The sequence below is a fragment of the Balaenoptera acutorostrata genome, chromosome 14 (genome assembly GCF_949987535.1).
Source record: "Balaenoptera acutorostrata chromosome 14, mBalAcu1.1, whole genome shotgun sequence".
Classification (NCBI taxonomy): Eukaryota; Metazoa; Chordata; class Mammalia; order Artiodactyla; family Balaenopteridae; genus Balaenoptera; species Balaenoptera acutorostrata.
In genome coordinates, this window is record NC_080077.1 from 50605682 (window position 1) to 50625112 (window position 19431).

Below are 19431 nucleotides of genomic sequence, written 5' to 3' on the forward strand. Positions count from 1 at the left end.
GCCTTCATGTTAAAAAAAAAATCTGTTACTGTAAGTTCTTTAATAATGAACTCATCTAAAAATGTACCATGGTAGGCAGAAGCAAGATGTCTGAGGCAAGCCTACAGGGAAGTATTCTTATTTTACCTGCCAGTCAACCATAACTTGTTACTCTGCAAGCAGGTGAGAGTGCTAAAGAGCTTTCAGCAATGCAAGTAGATAGATGGTAGGCGAAGATGTACAGGGATCTGCAAGCAGGTCGAGCCCATCCAGATGGGTAAGGGATGGGTAAGGTAGATTAAGTGCTTGGTACCTGGACATCTTCTATTTTCAGCTTATTTTTAAAGTATTCCAAATGTGTACAGTGTAGGAGAAAAAGCATTAAAATTTTTTTCTTGTGAGTGATACAAAAGATAAAACAAAAACAACAAAAATCCAAAACTAGTCACCTAAATCTAGACCCATCCAAAATTCTTTTCATTTTTAATATTCTCCATGATAAAAAAATTCCTTACTAATTCTGAAGGATTTTGGTCCTTCAGAGACCATGAGACATCAGAATTGTTTTTTATAGAGTAATGTGTGGGAAATGTAATCTGATGAATAATACAGACTATAAAGCACCAATTTCAATTTCAAACCATGGTTCAAGTTCAAAGACTTTGATTAATTAGAACAACAATAACAATAATAATAATTTCCCTTTTAAGTAAGCATCTTCTCTAACCATCTATCAACCCAGAAGAAGAAGCAAATGATTGGAAAAAACTCTATCAGAGTCTTGGTTGGAGGAAAACGTTTTCAGGTATAACCTGAAGAACAGTATCATTTATCAAATCTCCAACCGTTTATACCTCTAAGGCACCAGTGAGAACTGACATTCAGAATGACCCAAATGTATTGAGAAGAGCCTCAATCTTAAAAAGGTTCAACTACTTTTCCCTTCTCATTATTAGTGGCTGATAATTTTATAACATGAATTTAAAAATAAGAGCATTTTCTAAATTAAGTTAACGATAGTTCAGGTTCATATCAATCAATGGTTTACTAAAATTTAAACAGATCCCTTACTTCAAGGACTCTTGGTACAATGAGCTCTGTAACATGAAAAGAATCTGAACACCTGTGAACTTCATAATTGCTAGTAAAAATGGTAGGCATAGTTCTATTTAATAAACATAATACTATATTCTAATTAGAAATTGTAAATCAGCATAATAAGCTAGTAACTTATGTTACAAATAATCTTCAGTCTGGAAATGAGATCATCAAAAAAAACCAAAAAAAAACCTAACAAAAATCTATGAAATTTTAAAGATAAAAGATAGACATTAGTGCCAACCACGGTAAAATTTTCTTTTAAAAACATTTTAAGAAAAATAAATGCCTTTGGGAGAAAACATGCCTATAATATCTCATGAATTTAGAATTTAGGCAATTAGGATACCACAGGATGCTCAATATCTAATTACAATCTCCTATTCTTCTTTAAAACTGTATAATAGTCTTAGTTTGTATAGTATTGTTTAAGAAAACCAAGGTTCCTTTGGGTGTTATGCTAAGTGAAAGAAGTCAGACAAATACTGCATGGTATCACTTATTTGTGCAGTCTTTAAAAAAAAAAAAGTCAAACTCAAAAAATCGAGAGTGGAATGGTGGCTGCCAGGGGCTGGGTGGAGGGGTGGGCAGGGAATTAGGCAAAGCTAGTAAAAGGGTACAAACTTTTATCTGGAAGATTAATAAGGTCTGAGGTTCTAGTGTATACACCATGGTGGCTATAGTTGATAATACTGTATTGCATAACTGAAATTTGCTAGGAGAGTAGAACGTAAGTGTTCTCACCAAACAAAAAAGTAAATATGTGAGGTGATAGATATGTTAATTAAGGGTTAATGAATTATTTTACACTGTATATGTATATCAAATCATTATATTGTACACTTTAAATACATTACAATTTTATTTATACCTCAAAACTGGGGAGAAAAAAAGAAAAAGAAAAAAAAATAATCTTTGGAGTGGCTTCCCTGGTGATGCAGTGGTTAAGAATCCACCTGCCAATGCAGGGGACATGGGTTCAAGCCCTGTTCTGGGAAGATCCCACTTGCTGCGGAGCAACTAAGCCCGTGTGCCACAACTACTGAGGCTGCGCTCTAGAGCCTGCGAGCCACAACTACTGAGCCTGCATGCCACAACTACGGAAGCCCGCATGCCTAGAGCCCATGCTCCATAACAAGAGAAGCCACCACAATGAGAAGCCGTGCACCACAACAAAGGGTAGCCCCCGCTCGTTGCAAGTAGAGAAAGCCTGTGCGCAGCAACGAAGACCCAACGCAGCCAAAAATAAATAAATAAAATAAGTAAATTTATTAAAAAAAACAAAAAAATCTTTGGAATCAGTTTGATCTGAGTTTGAATTCTGGCTCTTTCGTTTCTTGTGGAACCTTGGGCAAATTACTTAATCTATCTCAGTTTCCTTATCTATAAAACAGGAATAGGAAATACACCTATCTCATAAGATTACTTGCTCATTAAATGAAATAGTTCATGTAAAATACTTAGTGTGCCTGGGACATAGAAAGAGCTCAATAAATGTAACATCATTAATAATTATGACAATGATTTCCTTAGATATTCAGTGCATACCACATGCCAGGCACTGTGCTGGTGTTGACAGATGGAGAGTTTGACTGACACAGTTCTTTCTCTCATGATTAAGAACTCATCAGGATGCAACAATATAGTTGATGCAAATCAACTATACTTCAAAAAAAAAAAAAAGAACTCGTCAGGGAAGAGAACAAATAAGCAAGAACTAAAAAGCTGTGAGAAGCAAAGGGTGTCTGTGGGATGATAGAGAAGATGCCTAATCTCATGTGAGGATTGGTTAGGAAGGCTCTAATAGCAAGTGAGAATTAAACTACAATCTACAGGATGTCATCATTTATAATGACACAGTATCATGAGTCTTAGGAGTATTTCTTAAGCTCTGAGAAGGAAAAAAAAGAAACATCATTTAATCAAAATATTTTACTGACCAATGCTCTAATTTAGAAAACATACACAAGTGTTCTAAAAGCCCTGTAATTGGTGCATCATTCAAACATTTACCAATTTCTTTTATACTACTTCACATTTTCGAATGGAGCTGAAAATATCTGATAGAAACACCTGAAAGTTTAAGTATAATCAAACTGTTAAAGTACATAAAACAAAACAGCTATAGGTATGCTAAACTATCTAGCTTGTTGTGCAAATGGTCTAAGGTGGCTCATATAAAATGATATCCTTATCACGTCCTCTGCACATAACATCATTTCTGAAGTAGGAGAGATCTTAGTTATAAGATAGTCTCAAACCATGGACATTAAGAATGATGTTAAGACTATGTATAAAGTACAGTCAACTCTCCATTAATTGGGGGTAATCTGGAGGGGTATACTGGTGATGGGAGAAACTGCAGTTAAATTACATTAAATCTTCAGTTACCCAAACTGTCCTGACAATGGTTAGGGACGTGCTCAGGTCCCCAAACAGACTCAGGAGGAAACTACTGCCTGTAGTTCAAGGCTTCTCACTTCCTACAGCTGAACAACTTCTGGGGGTAGGAAGACAGTTTCTCGTCCCCGCAAGGCTGTAACCACAGTTGAGTTGTGCCTTATAATTGACTATCAAAACAAGCTGGGTTCCAACCAAACATTAACTCTAACAAAAAGATTATTATGCATTGCTTTGAAAATCAACTATAAAACATGGTCTATGAGAGATACTTAGTGAAATTAGCTTTAGTATTTCTTGACTTTAGAAAAGTGTTTTTTTCTCTAGGAAAGCAAAATTAAGCAATATATTCTGATTATACTCTACAAGTAAAACATTATGGGCTATGAACAGCAGGACACAAGGGTGATGACATGGGGCAGTTTTCAGTACTGAATAATCAAAATGCAGACATTTACAAAATTCAGAGATTTAAAAAATATTTTCTTTGGGTTGGTTCTAAGGCTAGGATGTTATGCTCAATCCCTAGCATAAGCAACACAGTCTATATGTGTGACCCCTACTTTTCGTCAGTCATTTTGCAAAGATGAATAAGATACCTAATAAAGAATGTAAGATGGCACTATATAAGCTTTTTTTACTAGTGCAAGAAAAAGGACTCAAAATACATATTCTTTAGATAGATTATCTAAAGACTATGAAAAGTAGCAATGTTTAAATTTTTATTTTCATAGTCTGGATACCTAAATAGTTAAACCAGTTTGACTGACAGGCCAGAGATCACAGTTGTGAAAATATTCAGATTGTTGAATATTATCAGGCTTTATCTTTCACTACAAAATTTTAAATTGTTTGCTTTATATTAATTAGATTTTCTACTAATAAAAACTCACCATTCCCAAACTCTTAGGCTCTTATCATCAGATGTGCTCACAAATCTCCTATTCTCATCAACAAAAACAATGGTGTTGACAGCTCCCAAATGCCGATCATATTCCTGTACAATTTCTCCACTTCGAATGTCCCACTGTATATCAAATAAGAGAAATGGCAAAGAGCAGATTTATGAAAACAAAGATCATAACTGTGGAAAATGGAGAAGGAAAAAAGATCTCCAATATCGTGTTTTTATAGATTTACTGCTTCCAAGACTAGAGCATCAGCACTCCCTAGAAGCAGCAAACATTAAACAAGTTAATATTCCTTATTCTAGCCCCTCATACAGTGTAAAGCTCAGGAATCTTAATAAAAATATTGTGAGAAGACTTACTTGCACAATCTTTTTGTCAGACATCCCAGCCACAAAGAGATTTTGCTTATCTTCATCAGGATTAAATTTGACACAATAGGGTACTTTTCGGTTTGTAAATCTTGATATACACTGTCCTAAAACCAAAGACCCAAATTAAAGTAGGTAAAATAAATTTGACCATTTAAAGATAACCCTGGGATTAAGATCTAGACATCATTTGCTAATAAATTTTGAGGAATGGCAACCTGCTTGTTCTTTACTGTAAACTACATTGTTCCTTTTCATGGATTTTTAATGATTAAAAATAGTATATTCAAAAGTAAATCTGTATCATCAATTGCAGAGCAGATAAAGTTCTCCAGGTGATTACAATATGCAGCTAGAGTTGAGGACCACTGCCAAAGAGGTTAAGAGTATGGGCTTTGGCATTACAGAGACCTTGGTTTGAACCCAATTCGACCATTACTAGCTGTGTGACCCTAGAAAAGTTACCTCTTAAGCCTCAGTTTCCTCGTCTAAAACAATAACGGTATTTAATCTCATAGTGATATTTTAAGGATTGACCAAGATACTGCAATATAAGCGCTTAGTACAATGCCTGGTAAACAGTGTTCAATAACTATTACCTATTTTCTTTATCCTTAAAACTCAGTAGGATGAAAGACGGTTCTCTAATTATATAAAATTATACTAGCCACAATGTGCCGATGTAATCAATATGTCTGTGAATATATAAAACCAATCTGCCCATGGAAGTTTAGACCTACATTTTAACCAACTGGGGCAATTAAATTTAATTCTGCTCATCAGGTATTTATTGTGTTTCTATGATGTGCAATGCAGTGTGCTAGGTTATGTAGGGGAACAAAAAGATCAATTAAATAGTCTACGGAAATTTTTAAATTTCCTTGTCTATCAATATATTTGCTTTATAAATTGTAAATATTTGGTGGAAAAGAAATTTCATAGTAAAAGAGCTACTTATATAGCTGAGTTTCAACTCTACAAACATTTTGTGATATTAGCTGATAGTCAATGATATGAGAATCAGCAGTTAGGGAAGGTCCCATTTTACCACAGAAGACCACTCACATTGTTTCATTTAAAAACACTAATTATATAAGGTAAATAGGTGTTAGTATAAGTGAACTCTTACCTGTCTCAGTGTCCCAGAGCTTAAGATACCTGTCATAAGCTGCACTGAGGAACTGTGTTCCTGCAGTATTAAAGCAGATGTCCCTAACAGCTTTACTGTGACCTAAAGGCAGATACAATAGAAATGGAGGTGAGGTGAAGTATGTCCTTTTAAAATATAAGCACCATAAGAGAAAGAGCACTAAACAGTATTTTTCAAGCCACGCTGTGAGTCAAAATCACTGGAACCCCACATGCTGATTTACTGACTCAGAATATGTTATGTGTGGGCTTGGGAATGTAGGTGGTTTTTTTCCCCTTTGAAAAGCTCCTCAGGTGATTCTGATGCATAAAATTTAGGTAAGAACCAAGAGAAAAGATGTAACTTTGTTTTAAAAAGTCTCTCATGCACTCTCTTAATATGTAATACATACAGCTGATGACTAAATAGTCAAAAGAATTTAAGGAAACACAATAGTCCAATTATTGCCAATGAAAGAGAAATGGCTGGTGACGGACGTTTTGAAGGTTCACTCTGAGATTACTTGCCAAGCTGGAAGTGAAAACAAAGTGACCTAAACCTAAAGTTCATGAAAAGTGTGGCCTTTGTTCAATAATTGTCTATTTCTGTGATCACATTCCCGAATATCATAGAAATGGATTCAGAATCTCAGAGACTAAACCTTTTTGAAAACAAATATTAACTATTATTTAGTTTTAAAATGGCATTTGACAATAAATTAATGTTAAGGTGCTTTCCTTGGAAATCAGTCTTGCCCGACCAGTGAACTCTTCTGAAAGTTACAGGGGCAAATAAAATATGACTAAATGAAAGCAGAAACTTTCCTATTTTTTACCATCCCACCATGACAAAGACTGCCAAGTACAATTGTGCAAAATGTGCGTGGCACAAATTGTCAGCCGTACCCAGGGGCCCTGAACCACTACCACCAATGACCTCCAGTCACGGCAATCAGGCATTCTTTTGTACAGCAGGAGTCCCAGTCAGAGCTGCTATCATCTTTCTAAGTAGGAAATTTTCAGTTTTCCACTGAAAAACTGCCAGTGCACGGGAGACAGATGGGGACCAAATCCCCTATGTCGCAGGAGGCATTTTGTTCCCTGTACGCTGCTGATAGCCTTCCCACAAGTCTTCTTCTGGGCTGCCCTGGCATCTCGGGCAGTATTTATTTGTGCAGTGAGGCCCTAAAATCCTAACGAAGTACTGCCGAATGGACCCCCACTTAAATCTAAAAACAGAGCCAATATAATTCACACAAATACCGTTTCAATTTGGTACAGTTAAATTTCAAAACATAACTAGCCTTCACACAAAATCTGACAAAGACAATAAACTAGTATCTACCAACAAGGCTAGTCTACCACAAAGCTGTCCTCTTTTTGGCTTTCTTTCCTTCAAGGAATTCTCTCAACCTTATCTCTTTATCTGTTTTTGTTGCCAATTCCCAACCTCTCTGCAAAGCTCAACATCTGGCTATCTAATTGCTTACTGGACATTTTAATCTCAGTATCTCAAAGGCAGCTCAAATTCCATTAGTCTGAAATCTCATCATCTTCCTATGATGAGTAGCACCACCATTATTCCAGCCACCTGACAGTCACTCTAGAGTCCTGCCTCACTCTTATCACTCACTTGCTAACTAAGTCCCACTGGTTTTAACTCTTGATTGTTTCTTTCCTCTCTCTCTGCTGCTTTAGTTCAGGCTCTCATTATCTCTAATCCAGACCAATGAAATAACCTTGTAAATCACTTTCTTGCCTCCAGGCCTGCTCCACCAAATCATCCTCCATACTGCTACTGTGATCTTTGTAAACTTCAAATCTGATCACGGTTGCTTTCCTGCAAGAGCAGTTCAGTGGTTGGCTTCCCAAGGCCCCCAGGATAGTCTAAAGGTCTTCCATACTCTGCCCTCCTCTACTGCTTTTCTCCACTGTCATCTCTTACTATATCCCTCACGCTAACAATTCTGAAGTATAAGTGGTTCCCTCAAAGCAGTATGCTTTCTCATTCCACTCTTGCTTTAGCTTCTGCTGCTCTCTCTTCCTAGTTCTTTCTGTCTACATGGGGAGACATACCCCTCCTTCAAGACTCAGCTCAAGTCTATGAAGGCTTTCCTTCATATCAGTGTAGTAAAATTACTGTTAATGTTGTTATTGTAGTTTAAAAAGTCTTTCCAAACAGATTTATAGCCAGAGAGAAAAGAAGTATTACCAATAAATGTTCGCAGACAGCGCCTGTCTCCATAAACCTCCCATAGCTGGAGAAAAAACAACACACAGAAACATTAAATTTAATACAAGACTTTGATAAAATGACAACTATCAATCACTAACAATGGTCGTATGCCAGCTATGTATGTGCATATCTGTGTGTGTACAGGTTATTTAACCAAAGGCATTACATATCATTAAACATATTGTTTGGTGCTGTTAGTGACTTGGACTATTTGGACTACACACATACGCATGTGCACACACATACACACACACTTTAAAACTAAACTCTGAAATCAAGAGAACTTAGATGGAGCTTATACAGGTGGTTTTCATTTTCTTCTTGTTCTTTTCTGTATTTGATATATTTTCTATGATGAAAAGTTTCTACTTATGTAATACTATGAACTACTTTTAAAAGAATTATATGTTATTAAAATGTTATAACATTTTGGTACTGAAAGGTTTTTTTTTTAACTTTTCTGAAGTATTAACTATTATAAAAGCTGTTATGAAAATGATAATCTAAACTAAAATATAACGTTCATAATTCTCATCACATCTAAAGTGAATTAATACAATAGCTTTGAAACTACCTTTATTCTTGCCTGCCTCAAATCCAATCCTTGACAGTGTTGCTAATGATCTAAAATAGAAAGCATTTCCTGGCCATCCAGTGCCTACAGGATAAAGTCTCCGTTCCCATAGCATACCAGGAAAGGACCCCAGGACCTGGTCCTTTGCCTTGATTGTAGTCATTCTATGCCTCTCAGATTTTAGACTCTAGCAGTCACACCACTTGCGGTTTTCAGCACATACCATGCTGATTCATTCTATTTACTCCTCTCAGACATACTCTACTCCCTGTGCCCCTCCCCTGCTTACTTAGTTACCTTCCTATTGAGGTATGCTCCCTCTCTGAAACCAGAATACCTTGCATCTGCCTCTACAATGGTCATATACATCATAACAAAACGATCACCTTAAGAGCAGGGACAGTGCCTAAACAATTTTTTTTTTAATTTTATTTATCTATCTATTTATTTATTTATTTATGACGGCATTGGGTCTTTGTTGCTGCACGTGGGCTTTCTCTAGTTGCGGTGAGCAGGGCTACTCTTCGTTGCGGTGCGCGGGCTTCTCATTGTGGTGGCTTCTCTTGTTGTGGAGCACAAGCTCTAGGCGTGTGGCTTCAGTAGTTGTGGCACGTGGGCTCAGCAGTTGTGGCTAACGGGCTTAGTTGCTCTGCGGCATGTGGGATCTTCCCGGACCAGGGCTTGAACCCGTGTCCCCTGCATTGGCAGGAGGATTCTTAACCACTGCGCCACCAGGGAAGCCCCTAAACAATTTTTTATCCTCAGTCCTTTGCACATACTGGGTACCTAATAAATGTTTACAGACGTGAACAAATTGAATTCTATGCTTTTCTAACTGGTCAAACAGGAGACCTTAATCTCAATTAACATAGTCTGTATAAACTGCAAGTTAAAGGAAATAAGGCTTTTTACTCCAAACTGTAGGCCTGTCATTTTAAGCCACTAAGTCGAGGCAAATGCCTAAATGGTTGCTCTCATCAAAAAAAGCTGCCTTTATATATTGTTACTACCCATGAATTATTTACAAAGAATAAAATTTTCATGAGTCAACTTTCCAAGACTCAAGAGTACTATAGGGTTGATATTTATTGACCAGTATAATGATCCAGACACAGAAGACATAAAAAAGATAAAAACCATGCTTCCAGATTTAAGTTTTTAAAAGGCTTTCCCATATTCAAATTGACATGTATTGGCAAGTGAGTGTTTCTACCACACACTCTACAGCTGAACATCAACTAAAGTTGGACCTTCCCAAGACTATAAAAAGTGTGAGAAGAGGCTGGGAGCAATTCTGCTACTAGCATTTAGAAGAAAAGGGGTGAATTACATTATCTGCTCTCTAAAAATGGGTTTTCTATCACATGTCCTCTCTACCTTTAAGGTACTAAGGTACAAATTAACTCAGTTACATATCTAAAACCTCTATAAAAATGCATTATTGGTGATTAAATATTTATGTGCCTAAAGCCAAAGTGATTGATTATGTCCTAATCAGCTATCTAAGCTTACAAAGAGCCTAGCCAAGGGCTTCCCTGGTGGCGCAGTGGTTAGGAATCCACCTGCCAATGCAGGGGACACGCGTTCGCGCCCTGGTCCGGGAGGATCCCACATGCTGCGGAGCAACTAAGCCTGTGCACCACAACTGCTGAGCCTGTGCTCTAGAGCCCGTGAGCCACAACTACTGAGCCTGTGTGCCACAACTACTGAAGCCCGTGCACCTAGAGCCCGTGTTCCGCAACAAGAGAAGCCACCGCAATGAGAAGCCTGCGCACCGCAACGAAGAGTAGCCCCCGCTCACTTCAACTTGAGAAGGCCTACGCGTAGCAACAAAGACCTAACGTGGCCAAAAAATAAATAATAAATAAAATTTTAAAAAAATCTTAAAAAAAAAAAGAGCCTAGCCAATTGGACCACAAAGCCATATCTGAATCAACATGTCTGGAAGCAGTTCATAAACTGCTGCATTCACAGGGCTTAAGAGAAAATAATTAGCCTCTAATTGCCTAACAAACCCAGATTTATCTATAATTAACCGAATAGATTTAACCAAAGCACTAGCTTTGTAGCGCTCCTACTCTGTTACTGAAAACTCACCTTAATTTTACAGTCCATGGAACAAGACAGCAACAAATGGCCAGAGAGAGGAAACAATCTGACTGCACTGACGCCCTGTAAAAAGGAATTAAAATTATCAGTCAGAAGCATTTGAAATCTCAGCTAAAATTAAACAGAAGGGAAAGACAGTGTATTTTTAAGCCACCTAATTTACTATTTTTCTTCATGCTAAAAATCATACCCTAGAATAACCTTCGTTAGTATTCTAAGAGCAGCCCTTTGGATGCTAAGCTTTACAAGATTTTTTTTTAACCTTCATTACCGACTTCCTCACCCAAGGGAATTCTTAGTCAATCATGTTACTAATGCCCTCACTCCTCTTCCTTCTTTTACTCAGTACCTTTGCTCTTTGCTAAGAGCTGGAAATTACCAGTTGGAACAGTGCAGATGACAAAGAATATTAACATCAAAATTTTCAAGTGTCTTGTCTATCTGCATTAGTTTAAGAATATCATAGTGTATAAACCAGGGAGCATCTAATCTTCTTTGAAGTGTGATAACTCTAATTGCTAAGGTAAAATTACTGAGGCTTTTGTGCTAGTACCAGCCCATTACTCACTGACTTGGTGCCCAAGAGGAAGAATATTATGGCAGGAACTTGGAGGCGAAGGCCTGGGCTACCATAAGGGGATAGGACACTGAATCATGAATGCTTATGTCACGGCCCAATCAGATGACCTTGAAGACTGAGTATTCACTTGTGACTCATATGTGTTGGTACCGCCAGAGTCTGACTCCGGTTTATCTTCAATTTGACCTCCCTGTTCTATCTTGACTTCTCTACATCTTTATTAGAAATATTGAATGTCCCACATCAATAGCTGAAAATTTATGTTGGTGTCACTGTTATACATTACAACAAACAAAAACAACCAATTTGCTTACCTTTGTGTGTCCGGACCACACATGAATTTGTTTTTTGGGAAGATAACACTTCTCAGGTGGCACAGGTGACCGCAGATTAACACCAACATCCTGAGGTATGTGAAGATAGGACCTGCCTTGATAGTCATACATTTCTTTAACTGAAACAAGAAGGCAAAAGAAAGCAGTGAACAAATAAAAGCCACAGTCATGAAATCTACATTCTTAAAATGATAAACATTTTATTCATAGGGATATCATTGCGTATCAAGGTTTTGGTAATAATACTCTGATGATGTTAAGACCAAGTGTCAGCTAAAATTTAACTGCCTGAAATCATAGCTATTATTTACAATTAGTGGTAGTATTTTAGAATCCCTAAATATCGAGAGAATATCAGACCTTTAAATAAGCTCTGACTTCCTTAATCCAGTTACACATTTTAGCGGCATATACAAAGACTCCACTGCAGTACAATTACAGCGAGAGAAGGAAAGATAATACTTGGGCCTTGTGAGTCATTGGCAAAGAATCAGAAGCAAAACAGGATAAGAAGGAAGTTAAAACAAAACAAAAATATATCAACTATCCTTTTCCCTGCTTTCCTCCTTTATGTCCTTCCAGGTTCTTTTTCCAGTCTCTTTTCTACTTTCAACCCAGATTTTACAATAAAGTCACATGTGAGAATTAAATGACATAGTATATATAAAGCATTTAGTAGCATGCTGCACAGAGTAAGTACTCAATAAATATTGGCTGTTATTGTTATTATGGCTACAAGCACCACAGTACTAAATAGACTCCTTGGAGATAAAACTGGAGCTTGAGAAGCTAAACGTGACCTCGTGAAACCTATATATTTGATAAGTGATATAACATTAGAATAATCAATACTATCAGAACTGAATTCTTCTTTTAGTCTGGTAGTCACTACATAATTTCCCCAATATAACTAGTTACTAATGAACCAGGTAGAGTTTAGAATATAATTTATTTTGGTGAATATGTATTTCCTTCTACAAATCAAAGTAAGTATGAGAATCTTAATCTCCAATACACTTATATGAAAAACAAAGTTTATTCTTTTAAAGTGTAATTTAGTAACAGTATGAACTGTGATCATACCTGGAGAATATTTGGCTTGGGTTAAAAACAAAAGGTTAAAATGACTGGGGGACTAGTTATACATCAAATTATCTTAGGAAAGAACAGACTGTGAACCATAATCTCCTTTATCTACCTTTAAAAAAAATTCATTAGCACTTCAAAAGAAATCATCTGTGGCTATCTCTTTAATTAGAGTATAGAAGAGGTCTGCTATAATTTCTTTGGGATGCAAATTGTCCAATATAATTCTTAATAAAATGAATTCTAGCAGCTGATTAGTAAAGGCAATACATATATTATGTGAACAGAGAACAGAGTAAATATCTGAAAGTTTACCATAAAAATGAGGAGGCATAAAAAATATATTACCATGTAAGATTGTCTTTTCCTCTCCAGGTTTCTCTTCTTCCTGTTTGCCTTTTTTCTGCCTCTTTGCTGTAATTTCATCCAATTCTTTTTGTTCTTCCTAAGAAATTAAGGAGTGAACTTTTAAAATGGATGTTCTAGAACCCCATCCTGGCCAACATTGGTCATAAATTCTTTATAATGAGGCACACTTTTTTGGTGAGGCAATAGCTGCAAGTATGTCTCCCAGGGTAACAATCTCAACTCTTTGGCAGATTACAAAATGGCATTAAACACACAGTGGGTACTAGTTAATACTTCTAAACTCATTGTATACAAAACCCATCCTTCTGAAACACCTAGAAAGTAATTTGATGTATTATGCTAATTATGTAAGTGAAAAGATGAGGCAATTAGAAAATCTAGTACCAGAAAAGACAGTGAATTTTAGTAGATGATGTTCTTCTTCAGTAAACAGCTTTTAATAGTCATAAAGGATATAAGCAGTGACTACAGATTTGTGACACAACTTTTGTGGGAGAAGCAGTAAAAGGAAAGTGGGGTAGTAGTAAATCCTTATAATAACTGAGAAGTCAAAATAAATAAAGAGCAGCATATATGTATTACTGAGATAATTGGATGTGAGATACAGCTAGAATGTAAACTTCATGAGGATACGATTTTCTTAATCTCTTCCACTGCTATATCCCTAAGACCTAGAACAGTGACTGGCTCATAGAGACAGTAGGATTAGGAGGTGGAGAGGGGCAAGTAGGGTTTTATAGTTTTACTTTATAAACTTCATAATATTATGAAAAAAAATAGACATACTATTTTGTTAAAATTTTTAAATAAATTAATAAATAAAACCCATCATGAATTCTAAAATCATAGAAAGGCTGATTCTGTAATTACTATCTGAATATCTGGTATCAGAAAATCAGCCACCATGGCACCTTAATAGTATTATCAAGGTGATTTTTATTAAAAATTGTTCAATATTGTATTTTAATTAAGAAGTATGGAAGATAATAAATCAGAAAAATATAAACAAAAATTATTCCAAAGAAAAACAAAGGAATTATTGTATTTTCTCAATCAACTAAGGCAGAGAAATTCTGAAGAGTCATTTGGTTCTCTAAGGAAACCTCAAGTTTATTAATATAGGTATCCTTCATAGAGACACAGCAGACACCTGAATTGGCAATGGAAAACATCACAGCTTACTTCTGAAGGTTTGGCTACATCTTTTTCATCCACATATTTTGCCCATGGTCCCAAGAAACCATCAATGTTAGATGCATCATTTTCTTTGAATTTTTTCCTCTTTTCTATTTTCTTCTGACCAGTTTCAAACACTGTTAAACCTATATTAAAAACAAAAAAGCAGAGATCATAAATATGGATATGTTCTAAAGAAACAGCAATATATATATTTATATAGATTTATAAACACAAAATATTTAAAACACAAAATGAAACCTACATGAATCCAGATACACCAACTCATGCTATATAAAAAGAGACTCAACCTTCTGGGCAAAGCAGCTTTCTACCACTGCAGTATGTTGCAAATTCTAATATATGTGAAGGAAGAAAAGACCCAGCTATGTAATCCTGCAATGGTACACAATTTTTCATTAATCACAGACCTTTATCAGTAGATTTTACCACTTTTTGAAAGAAACATAGCAATTTAATAATGCTAAATAATGATGAAGTTACCTTTGAAAGCAAGAATAAACTAAAATTTCTCATTCAAAAGCTGAATTAGATAAAATTACATTAAGTAATTAATAACTTTTCCTTGCTTCACTTGCTTCACTGTATTGTAATGCAACAATATAAATTAAAGAAGGTTTCACAAGAATCTGGTACTTCTTCCAGGTGATCTCAATCTAAACTTGACCTCTAATACCATAAATCTTAACAGTAAGAAGAAAAGAGGAAAGAGGACGTTTCCGGTTGGGATTCTCATTTGATCAGTAGGAGGTGGCATGCTGTGTGTAGTCATTAAACTGGAAAAAGAAAGGTTTACGGGAGTCATAGTCACAATTTAAATGTTAACTGAGAATCTAGCTACATAAAGATGTAGCTTGTAGAGGTCTAACAAAGAGAAAAGCTTACCTATATTAATTCAAATCAGTTTCCTTTAAGCTGTGTTATAACAAAAGGTTGTTAAAATCCTATTTTAACCACAATCTAGCTCATAAACCAAAGGTAGCTTGATCATATAGGCCAGCGGTCCCCAGCCTTTTTGGCACCAGGGACTGGTTTGTGGAAGAAAATTTTTCCATGGACCAGGGATGGGAGGGTGGGGAAGGTTTTGGGATGATTCAAGCGCATTACATTTACTGTGTACTTTATTTCTATTATTATTACATTGTAATATATAATGAAATAATTATGCAACTCACCATAATGCTGAATCAGTGGGAGCCCTGAGCTTGTTTTCACTTGCCACCCACTGATAGGGTTTTGATATGAGTCTGCAAGCAGTTTATTATGGTCTCTGTGCAGTCAAACCTCTCTGCTAATGATAATCTGTATTTGCAGCCACTCCCCAGCGCTAGCATCACTGCCTCAGCTCCACCTCAGATCATCAGGTATTAGAGTCTCATAAGCAGCGCACAACCTAGATCCCTCGCATGCATAGTTCACAGTAGGGTTCGTGCTCCTATGAGAATCTAATGCCACCACTGATCTGATAGGAGGCGGAGCTCAGACGGTAATGCAAGCAATGGGGAGCGACTGTAAATACAGATGAAGCTTTGCTCATTCACCTACTGCTCACCTCCTGCTGTGCAGCTTGGTTCCTAACAGGCCACGTACCAGTACCTGTCTGTGGCCCGGGTGTTGGGGACCCCTGATATAGGCTCTAGAGTTACTAGGTGCCCTCGTACAAACAGCATACCCTTCTTCTATCGAACATTTTATGGATAAGATTCCAAGGGGCTGATGAGCTTTGTGGCAAGTTAGCATTTAGAGTATGATGCTTTGTCTTAAAATAAGTACAAAATGAATACAAGTATAAACATATGTTTTAAAACACATATTCAAACTCAGACTTCAAAGCAACCCTTGAAAGACAATCTCCACAGACATGAACGATGAGATTTTTTTCTGCTCTGTTAAAATGGAGCTTGACATTAGTGTTGAGAAATAAACTGCTAAAATCAGATATACATTAGTTTTCATTTCTTGAATGATTTCTACAGGACTGGAACTGTGCCAAGAAATCACCCCCCACCCCCCCCAACCCCGCCGCTACAGGTACGACTATCTTCCTTACAAGGCTGCACACCTAGTAAGTGGCAAAAGCAAGCTCCAAACTAATAGTTCTATACATTGCTCTAAACTATATCCCACTATTGTCTCAACTTAAAAAAAAAAAAAATCAAGAGATAAATTACATACTAGTTTTTCCCTACTGTCCAAAGTCAGTCTACAAACAATAAGTATAGGTATATATATTTGATATTAAATATTGATATTTCAAATAAATTACCTTGATTTTTTTCCGCTTCTTCTACAGAACCAATATACTTAGTAGACACTTGATGGTTATCTAATGAAGGGTCCAACGCATAACCTGAAAGGAGAAAAGTACAAATTACTGACTCCATTTTTTTCCATTTACAATTCATTTTAATTCTATATACATTTACTCATTTTACATTTTCCTTCCCAGATGCTGAAAATGGTCTCTTTTTTTGTTTGTTTTCTTCTGACTTTATTTCTTCCTTATATTCTGAAAGTATTACAGCTTCCTTTATCATCAGGATGTATACACCAATAATTCTATCACAAGCAAACCAAATTTTCGATTGTAAAGTTGCTTGTGCAAGATAATTTCAAAGGCCTTTCATTGTGTTGGATCTCTCTGAGCTTATCTCCAAAAGAGTTACCACTTTATCACATTCAACTGTCCACTGTTACTCTGAGGACTAATCCTTCTTTCATGAGCTATGTTTCTATTTAGAATCATTAACCCAAATCTCAGGCTGGACAATGAATGGTATCAGTAGAACAGATGAATCTAGCATATTGACATTACATTACTAAGAGCCCGTTAGGCCAAAATATCAAACTTTAGTCTTAAATTTTCTAAGAGCTTAAAAATATACATACATCATACATTCAGGGGTTTAGAAATCTTTTTATTTTTGGTAACAGATAATGCATGGTTTAGTTTATCAAGTTATATAAACCTTTAAATAAAAAAGAAATAGGGTAAGAAGAATTACATAAAATTTAGCTATTATTTTGGAAATGCTATTCTCAGTAAAGATAGTCTTCCCTCCCAATTTAAAAACAGTATATTTCTACTTCATAAATCATTATTTATATTTCTTTGGTAAGAGCAGTAAGGATATCTACTAGCATATTTATATACTCCTTCAGTTAGAGTGTATAGCTACATATAAATGTAGTCTTCAGTGGTCTATGGGAACTTCAGGAAAGAAAGTCTATATTAACTCAAATCAGTTTTTCTTCAACTGGGGGTGCTAGTATGATAAATGTTTGGTAAAATCAGTTTTAGTAATAATCCAGTATATTCACAAAAGAGAGCTAGATCATTACATCAGTCTATGGCCTACAACCCATGTGAACAATCATGAAATACTACATAAGAGTACTTGCGCATTTTTTTTTAACGGTACATTCTAGTGAATATAGTTAACAATTAGATTTTCTTATTTATTTATTTACATTTTAATTTTCCAGCTGAAGATTAAAGGGAACTTCTTTTGGGAAAAAGAATAAGATTTGTCATCAAACATACTTTTCAAACAAGCTAAGCACGTAGGTGCTCAACTCACCCTCATGATATGCTAACACTGAACCAACCACCTAGGTATTAGCTCATTTGCATATAGTTTTTTTTTTGGTATTAAAATATGTTCTTGGCCTGAGTAGAGAGCTTGACGGCAGAAAGCAGCTTTGCAACCTCTGAAGTCACAGGTTCAAATCCCATAAGTTATTTTATCTTTCATCTCTTTGACACAGAGAATAGTGTTTAGTGTTCTATAAATTATTTTTCTAAAATGAGAGTTCATAAGGCTCATGTAAAATTTAAACCAACATACCCTAAGTTAAAAATCCCCATCTCAACCATAAAAGTTTATCTAAAATGTAATTCTGCCTTGAAGGAGATATATGTCTACACAAATGGCATTGCATTATGTGTTTAGGGAGATGATGTAGGAGGCAGAGAGGGAAGGGAGATCTCTGGTTCTTCTTATGGTCTCTGTGTAAGCACCAACTGCCAGCTCATCTGGCCTGGAATTTCCTCTTCTTCTGACGAAAGGAACTTATGTTCTCCTCCTTCTCCACACCCTCTGCGGTAAAATCTTTACTGCCACTATCACCATTACCACTACTGCCTCCCACCCAGGTAATTAGGGGATAATAGTATTTTCCCTTTACTAATAAGGGTTGTTAAATATTTATCTATTGATAAATGTCTTACTGGAAGTTGGCCAGCAACAGAACAAGATATAACTCTAACACTACAGAATTTTAGTCCAATTAGTTTTCTACCAACCTATGTCTCAAATAAGTGAATATATCTATATTTAAGATCTGAAATATTCTTATCTGTTTTTCTGAAGCTTATTTTCCATTTTATCTTTTTAATAGAATTACTGTTTACTTCTTTTTTTTAATTTTTAAATTTATTTTCTTTATTTTTTTGGCTGCGTCGGGTCTTAGTTGCAGTACACAGGATCTTTCATTGCAGCGTGCTGGCTCTTCATTGTGGTGCGCAGGCTTCTTTCTAGTTGTGGCGTGTGGGCTGCAGGGCCCGTGGGCTCTGTAGTTGTGGCGCGGGGGCTCCAGAGCACGTGGGCTCTGTAGTTTGTGGCATGCGGGGTCTCTTGTTGAAGTGTGCGAGCTCAGTAGTAGTAGCACATGGGCTTAGTTGCCCTGCGGCATGTGGGATCTCAGTTCCCTGACCAGGGATTGAACCTGTGTCCCCTGAATTGGAAGGCAGATTCTTTACCACTGGACCACGAGGGAAGTCCCAATGTTTGCTTTCTTTCTTTGTAGTTTTACTTGAAATGGCTCTAATAATATTAGTTTTATTGTTAGATTCTTAAGATTAGTAATATTAATGTCTCAATAGGTAAATGAGAAGAGACTGTAAACAATTTGCAAAAGAATGATTACAAATATATGAAAAAACCTTCAAACCTCACTAGTAATCCAAAAGGATAAAGTTAAAATAAAGAAATACAATATTTTGACTATCAAATAAACAAAGGAAAAACAATCATATGGATCTTGAGTAAGGAGAAGTAG

The 19431-nt window shown here is 36.1% G+C and overlaps 2 protein-coding genes across 4 annotated transcripts in view; one reads left to right on the top strand and one right to left on the bottom strand.

The window, feature by feature from the left end:
• The window catches only part of METTL24 (methyltransferase like 24), a 165564-nt gene that overhangs the window by 125421 nt on the left and 20712 nt on the right, over positions 1–19431 (top strand). The gene's annotated exons all lie outside the window — the stretch shown is intronic.
• Positions 1–19431, bottom strand: part of CDC40 (cell division cycle 40) — a 51019-nt gene that overhangs the window by 6204 nt on the left and 25384 nt on the right. For all 3 annotated transcript variants that reach the window (XM_007190684.3, XM_057527892.1, XM_007190685.1), the window contains exons 4-12: positions 16637–16720; positions 14356–14495; positions 13153–13249; positions 11698–11837; positions 10792–10866; positions 8097–8142; positions 5886–5987; positions 4748–4863; positions 4371–4504 (exon numbers count right to left, since the gene is read on the bottom strand). In XM_007190684.3, coding sequence (XP_007190746.1) covers positions 4371–4504; positions 4748–4863; positions 5886–5987; positions 8097–8142; positions 10792–10866; positions 11698–11837; positions 13153–13249; positions 14356–14495; positions 16637–16720 — 934 coding nt within the window. The remainder of the gene's footprint in view (positions 1–4370; positions 4505–4747; positions 4864–5885; positions 5988–8096; positions 8143–10791; positions 10867–11697; positions 11838–13152; positions 13250–14355; positions 14496–16636; positions 16721–19431) is intronic.